The 7,553-nt window shown below is 34.6% G+C and overlaps 1 protein-coding gene across 1 annotated transcript; it reads right to left on the bottom strand.

Annotated features, from left to right (window-relative positions):
- Positions 1-210: 210 nt before the first annotated feature.
- On the bottom strand, positions 211-1,923 carry LOC132023053 (60 kDa heat shock protein, mitochondrial-like; the record flags this gene model as incomplete). The annotated part of the gene is given in 1 exon segment (XM_059408201.1): positions 211-1,923. A coding segment is annotated over 1 exon segment (1,713 nt), but the record flags the coding sequence as incomplete, so codon positions are not given.
- Positions 1,924-7,553: the final 5,630 nt, after the last annotated feature.

Genomic DNA, 7,553 nt, shown 5'->3' with positions numbered 1-7,553 from the left:
TTATCTGTAGGAATGGACAATGACAACAGTAGACCATCATATGTTGTCAACTGAAACCAGTGACTGATGGTTATAGTGATTTTCTTAAACATCAGCCAGGCTTTTCTTCAGTCATTTCCTTCAACTGACTTCTCTCAAGTTATGGGTGAGGAGCACAGCGTGGGCTTCCTCTCACAGTTCATTAATAATGGTAAAGCACTGTTCTAGGAATCAGAACATGCCACCTCCCATACCCCTTCCCATTCCACCCATTCTGCTCATCACTGGGTCCTTCTCTTCTTTAGGAATTTCGGTGACTACAACTTCTGCCATAGTTAACAGAGAGGTCACTCCAGCAGCATACAATAAAGAAGTTCTTACAAACTTTGTTGGATCAATGATTCCTTTTTCCACCATATTCACAAAATCTCCAAGCATAGCATCATAACCAACTTCTGGGGAACTCTGCATAATTTTCTCAACTACCAATGATCTTTCAAAACCTGAATTCTTAGCAATGGTCATTGCAGGAATTTTGAGTGTTCTCTTAATAATTTCCATACCAATTTTTTGATCTTCGTTAGTTGGAGTTAATGAATCCAAGGCTGGAATGCACCGAAGCAGGGCACAACCCCCTCCCAGAACAATGCCTTCTTCAATGGCAGCTCATGTAGCATTGAGCGCATCGGTAACTCTGTCTTTCTTTTCATTCACTTCAACATCACTTGTCCCACCAACCTTCAACACAGCTACACCATCTGAGAGTTTTGCCAAATGTTCATTCAGCTTTTCCTTTTCAAATTCACTAGTTGTAATACCTAACTGCTCAATGATTTCTTGAATACATTTTTCAATTTGAGCCTTGTCACCTTTTCCTTTTAAGAGCATGGCATCATGTTTGGTCACAATGACCTCTCCAACTTTCCCTAAGTCATGAGGCTGAACATCTTTGAGATTTAGAGTCAATCCTTCTTCCCCAAAAACTGCACCACTAGTAGCAATAGCCATGTCTTTAAGCTGATTCTTCCTATTGTCACCAAAACCTGGAGCTTTGACTGCCACAATCTGAAGACCAACTTTTAACCTATTCAAAACGAGTGTACTCAGAGCTTCTCCATCAACTTCTTCAGCAATTATGATCAAGGGCTTATGGTGAGCATTGGCAATTTCAAGAGCAGGTACAATGGACTGGATGCTAGAAATTTTCTTTTCACTCGATAGAACATAAGCATCCTGGAATTCACATTTCTGACCTTTTGAGGTATTAATAATGTATGGAGAAATGTAACCTTGATCAAAATTCATGCCTTCAATAATTTCTAATTCATCATTTAGTGTTTTTCCATCCTTTACTGTGATGACACCCTTTCTTCCAACCTTTTTCATTGCATCGGAAATGATGTTGCCAATTTCTTTGTCTCCATTTGCAGAAATGGTAGCAACCTGAGCAATTTTTTCAGGGGTTGTCACGGGTTTAGACTGCTTCTTAAGTTCAGCAATTACAGCATCAACAGCTAACATCACACCTCTCCTGATTTCCACAGGATTAGCACCTTTGCTAATCTTCTCGAAGCCTTCCTTGGCAATAGAGCATGCCAAGATAGTAGCAGTAGTGATGCCGTCCCCAGCCTCTTCATTTGTGTTACTGGTGAGATCTTGAACAAGTTTAGCGCCAATATTTTTGTAATTATCTTTTAAGTCAATAGACTTTGCTACGGTCACACCATCTTTTGTCACTTTGGGACTTCCCCAACTCTCTTCAATAATCACTGTTCTTCCCTTTGGCCCCACTGTAATGGCTACAGCATTGGCTAAAAGGTCTACACCTTGAAGCATTAAGGCTCAGGCATCTGCACCAAATTTTGTATCTTTGGCATAAGCCCAAGTGAGATGAGGAGCCAGTGCTCTGGACACTGACCTAATTTGGCAAAGGAATGCGGGTAATCAAAGCGCTTCTGCGGGGGCAGCGGTGGAGTGTGAGCACGGTGAGGCAGGTCATCGGAGACTAGTGAGGCCATGACTCTTGAAATTTTTGGAACAAAACAATTATCTTCAGTTTGCTCTTATCACGCATCATTCTAAAAGTCCTCTTAACAGGTATGGACAAAGTTACCAGTAACTAAGTAAATTTTTAAAAGTTCATTTAAAAAAAGGAATAAAAAATAGGCATATCTTAATTTCTTTATCTTAAAACATGTATATATTTGCCAATATACTGATATAGAACCAAGGTCTTCTCTCTCTCTCTCTCTTTTTTTTCTTTTTTTTTTTTTTGATTAAAGTATAGTTGACACAAAATGTTACATTAGTTTCAGTACCATGGCCTTTTCTTTAGTATGAACCTGGGGATTGTAATCCTAAAATATCTTTCTTGCAATAACCCATGAATTCCACCATGCATTTTATTGAAATAGAGTGAAAATCTAAGCACTACCACAATACTCAATGTGCATGCAAATGCTTTGGAAATTTAAGATCTGCCCATACATAATTCAGTAGGATTTTTTTTTACCTTTATCATCTTTCTAATGCATTCAACTTAGTCTTTATAGAAATAATACCGTTTTTATTCACACTCAATATCATTAGTTTCTACAATATTTACTTATCATATATAGTTACAGAAATATATGCAACTGTCATAAATGTGCTTCGGAACCAAAAACTCATTCTTGGCAAGAAAATGACTCAACTGGTGTAGGAAGAACCAAAGAGGCCTGGTGAAGAATAGTCTAGTAGTTAGTTGTGGGTGCTCAGAATATCCTGACCATAGTTAGCATATATTTCCAAAGAATGGAGAATTTAGACTACTTCAGTGAATTGGTATTAAAAAGATAAATTTAAAGAATATCAACTCTATTTCATGAATATCTTAATGTTAATCCAATAATTACCTGACTCTCCTAACTTGCTTATAAATTCCACAGGGACTGAGCTCTTAGTCCTAAGGTGTATAACACTTAGTTATACACCTCACAAACCAAGGCAAGACATCCAGACTAAATGTATTTTTTTTTTACTTTAATTCCAGCATAGTTAACGTACAGTGTTATATTAGTTTCAGGTGTACAATATAGTGGTTCAACAGTTCCATATATTACACTGTGCTCATCAAGAGAAGTATATACTTAATGCCCTTCACTTATTTCACTCATTCACCCTACTCACCTACCTTCTGGTAGCCCTCTGTTGTCTATAGTTAAGAGTCTGGTTTCTTTGGGGGGGATGTGGAATCTGTTTTTGATTTTCCCTTTTCTTTTTTTGTTATTTTGTTTTTTAAAATCCACATATGGGTGAAATCACATGGTCTTGTCTTTCTCTGGCAGACTTCTTTCACTTGGCATTATACTCTCTAGATCCATCCATGCTGCTGCAAATGGCAAGATTTCATTCATTTTTATGGTTGAACAATATTCTTATAAATATAAAAATATTATAAGAATATTATTCATATATATTATATATATGCCATGTATATAATATATATATATTTATATATATATATATATATATAATATATATAATATCTTCCACTTCTTCTTTATTCATTCCTCTATCAATGGATACTTGGACTGCTTCCACAGTTTGGCTTATTGTTAAGTAATGCCACAATAAACATAGTAGGGCATACATCCCTTCAACTTAGTGTTTTCACATTCTTTAGGTAAATACCCAGTAATGTAATTACTGGATTGTAGGGTAGTTTATTTTAAATTTTTTGAGGAACCTCAAGACTGTCTTAAACAGTGGCTATGCTAGTTTGCATTCCCACCAACAACAGACAAGGTTTTTTTCCACATCCTAACCAATATTTGTTGTTCCTTGGGTTTTTTATTTTTGCCATTCTGAAAAGTGTGAGGTAATATATCATTATAGTTTTGATTTACCTCTTCCTGATGATCAGTGATGTTGAGCATCTTTTTATTGTTCTGTTGGCCATCTGCATGTCTTCTTTGGAGAAATGTCTGTTCATATCTTTAACCATTTTTAATGGGATTAATTTTTAGTGTTGAGTTGCATAAGTTTTTGTATATTTTAGGTACTAACCCTTTATCAGATACATCATTTGCAAATATTTTCTCCACTTCTGTAGGTTGTTTTTTAGTTTTTTTGTTGCTTCCTTTGTCATACAGAGGCTTTTTATTTTGATATAGTCCCAAGAGTTTATTTTTTCTTTTGTTTCCCTCATCTCAAGAGACATACCTAGAAAGATGTTTTAATAGTCCATAACAGAGAAATCACTGCCTGTGGTCTCTTCTAGGATTTTTATGGTTTCAGATCTGACATTTAGGTATTGATTCCATTTTGAATTTATTATTATATGTGGTATAAATGGTCCATTTTATTTTTCATGTAGTTGTCCAGTTCCCCCAACACAATTTGTTGAAGACAAATTGTACATTTTTGCCTCTTTTATGAAAGATTAATTGACCATATACTTGTGGGTTTATTTCTGGACTTTCTATTATGTTCCATTGATATATGTGTCTATTTTTTTATGTGTCTATTTTTGTGCCAGTACCATACTGTCTTGATTACTACAGCCTCATAATACAACTTGAAGTCTGAAATTGTGACACCTCTGGTTTTTGTTTTGTTTTGTTTTGTTTTTTGTTTGTTTGTTTTCTTTTTTAAGATTGCTGTGGTAATCCTTGGTGTATTGTAGTTCCATACAAATTTTAGAATTGTTTTAGTTCTGTCAAAAATATTGTTGGTTTTAGCAAGGATTGCCTTAAATGTGTAGATTGCTTTGGGTAGTATAGACATTTTAACAATATTTTTTCTTTCAGTTTATGAGCATGGAATTTCTTCTCATTTCTTTGTGGTGTCTTCAACTTCTTTCATCCAGTGTTATCTAGTTTTCAAAGCATATGTCTTTTTGCCTCTTTGGTTGGGTTTATTCCTAGATATATAATTATTTTGGATGTAATTATAAATGGGATTATTTTCTTAATTTCTCTTTCTGCTGCCTTATTATTGATGTATAGAAATGCTATTGATTTCTGTCCATTGATAATGTATACTACAACTTTACTGAATTCCTTTATCTGTTTTCATAGTTGGAGTAGTTGGAGGAGTAGTTGGAGACTCCATAGGTGGAGTCTTTGGGGTTTTCTATATATAGTATCATGTCATCCACAAATAGTGACAGTTCTACTTCTTCCTTACCCATCTAGATGCTTTTTATTCCTTTTTGTTTTCCGATTGCTCTGGCTAGGACTTCCAGTACTATGTTGAATAGAAGTGGTGAGAATGGACATGCTTGTCTTGTTCCTGACCTTGGAAGAAAAGCTCTCCATTTTTTAACCATTAAGTATGACATTTTTTTCATACAAGGATTTATTATGGTGAGATATCTTCCCTTTATTTTTTTAAATTTAATTTCATTTTTTCAGTATTCCAAGATTCATTATTTATGCACCACACCCAGTGCTCCATGCAATACTTGCCCTCCTTAATACTCACCACCAGACTCACCCATCCCCCTACCCCCTTCCAAAACCCTCAGTTTATTTCTCAGAGTCCACAAAAACCTATTTTGTTGAGGGTTTTTTCATGAATGGATATCCTTTGTCAAATGCATTGTCTGTATCTATTGAAATGATCATATGGTGTTTATCCTGGCTCTTGTTGATGTGAAGTATCACAACAATTAATTCGTGAATATTGAATGACCCTTGCATGCAGGAATAAATCCCACTTGAGCATGGCAAATGATTATTTTAATGTATTGTTGGATTTGGTTTGCCTACATTTTGTTGAGGATTTTTGCATCTATGTTCATCAAAGATATTGGCCTGTAGTTCTCTCTTTTTCTGGTGTCTTTATCTAATTTCAGTATCAGGGTAATTCTGGCTTCATAGAATGCATTTGGAAACCTACCTTCCTCTTCTATTTTTTTTTTATAATTTTTTATTTTTTATAAACATATATTTTTATCCCCAGGGGTACAGGTCTGTGAATCACCAGGTTTACACACTTCACAGCACTCACCAAAGCACATACCCTCCCCAGTGTCCATAATCTCACCCCCTTCTCCCAAACCCCCTCCCCCCAGCAACCCTCAGTTTGTTTTGTGAGATTAAGAGTCACTTATAGTTTGTCTCCCTCCCAATCGAAGAAGTTTAAGAAGAATAGGTATTAACTCTTCTTTAAATGTGTGGTAAAATTCACCTGTGAAGCCATCTGGTCCTGGACTTTTGTTTGCTTGGAGTTTTTTTTCTTTTAATTACTGATTCAGTTTCATTGCTGGTTATCAGTCTGCTCAAATTTTCTACTTCTTCCTGCTTCAACTTTGGAAGGTTTTATGTTTCTAAGAATTCACCCACTTCTTCTAAGTTGTCCAATTTTTTGGCATGTAATTTTTCATAATATTCTCTTAAAATCCTTTGTATTTCAGTGTTGTCAGTTGGTATTTCTCATCTTTCATTTGTAACTTTGAGTCCTCTCTATTATTTTAAAGATCCAGCTCTTTTTTTAATTGGGGTTTTTTGTGTTTTTTGTATTTTTGTTTTGTTGTTGTTGTTTTGTTTTGTTTCTAGCTTTAGTTTCTGTATCATTTATTTCTGCTTTAACCTTTATTATTTCCTTTTTTCTGCTGGTTTTAGATTTTGTTTGTTCTTTTTCAACATCCTTTAAGTGTAAGGTTAGTTTGTTTCTTTGAGATTGTTCTTCTTGAAGAAAGAATGTATTGCTCTAAACTTCCCTCTTAGAACTGCATTTGCTGCATTCTAAGGGTTTTCAACTATTGTTTTTGGTTTTTTTTTATCCATGTAATTTGTGATTTCTTCTTGATTTCCTGGTTGGCCCATTCATTGTTTATTAACATGTTATTTAACTTCCATGTATTTGTGCTCTTTCCATATTTTTTTTATGGTTTATTTCTAGTTTTCAATGCTGTGATCCAAAAAGATGCATGGTATGACTTTGATCTTTTTTACTTTGTTGCACCTTGTTTTGTGGCCCAATGTGTGATCTCTTCTGGAGAATGTTTCATAGGCACTTGAAAAGAAAGAATATTCTGCTCTTTTATGGAGTGTTCTAAATATATCCGTTAAATCCATCTGATTTAATGTGTCATTCAAAGCCAGTGTTTCTTTGTGAATTTTCTGTCTAGATGATCGATGTTCTATCCATTGATGTAAGAGGGGTGTTTAAATTCCCTACTATTATTGTATTACTATCAATTAGTTCTTTATGTTTGTTTTTAACAGTTTTATGTATTTGTGTGCTCCCATATTGGGGATATAAATATTTACAATTGTTATATCTTCTTGTTGGATTAAATAAAATATAATTTATCATTTTTATAGTGTCCTTCTTTGTCTGTTACAGTGTTTATTTTAAAGTCTACTTTATCCAATATAAGTATTGTTACCTCCACTTTCTTTTGACATCCATTTGCATGATGAATATTTCTCAATCCCCTCACACTCAATCTGCAGGTGTATTTAGGTCTAAAATGAGTCTCTTGTAGGCAGCATACAGATGAGTCTTGTTTTTTTTATGCATTCTGTCACCTTATATCTTGATTGGAGTGTTTAGTCCATTAAATTCCAAGTAACTATTGATAA

This window comes from Mustela nigripes, chromosome 1 (assembly GCF_022355385.1).
Source record: "Mustela nigripes isolate SB6536 chromosome 1, MUSNIG.SB6536, whole genome shotgun sequence".
Lineage (NCBI taxonomy): Eukaryota > Metazoa > Chordata > Mammalia > Carnivora > Mustelidae > Mustela > Mustela nigripes.
This window is presented reverse-complemented; position numbering and strand designations above follow the sequence as displayed.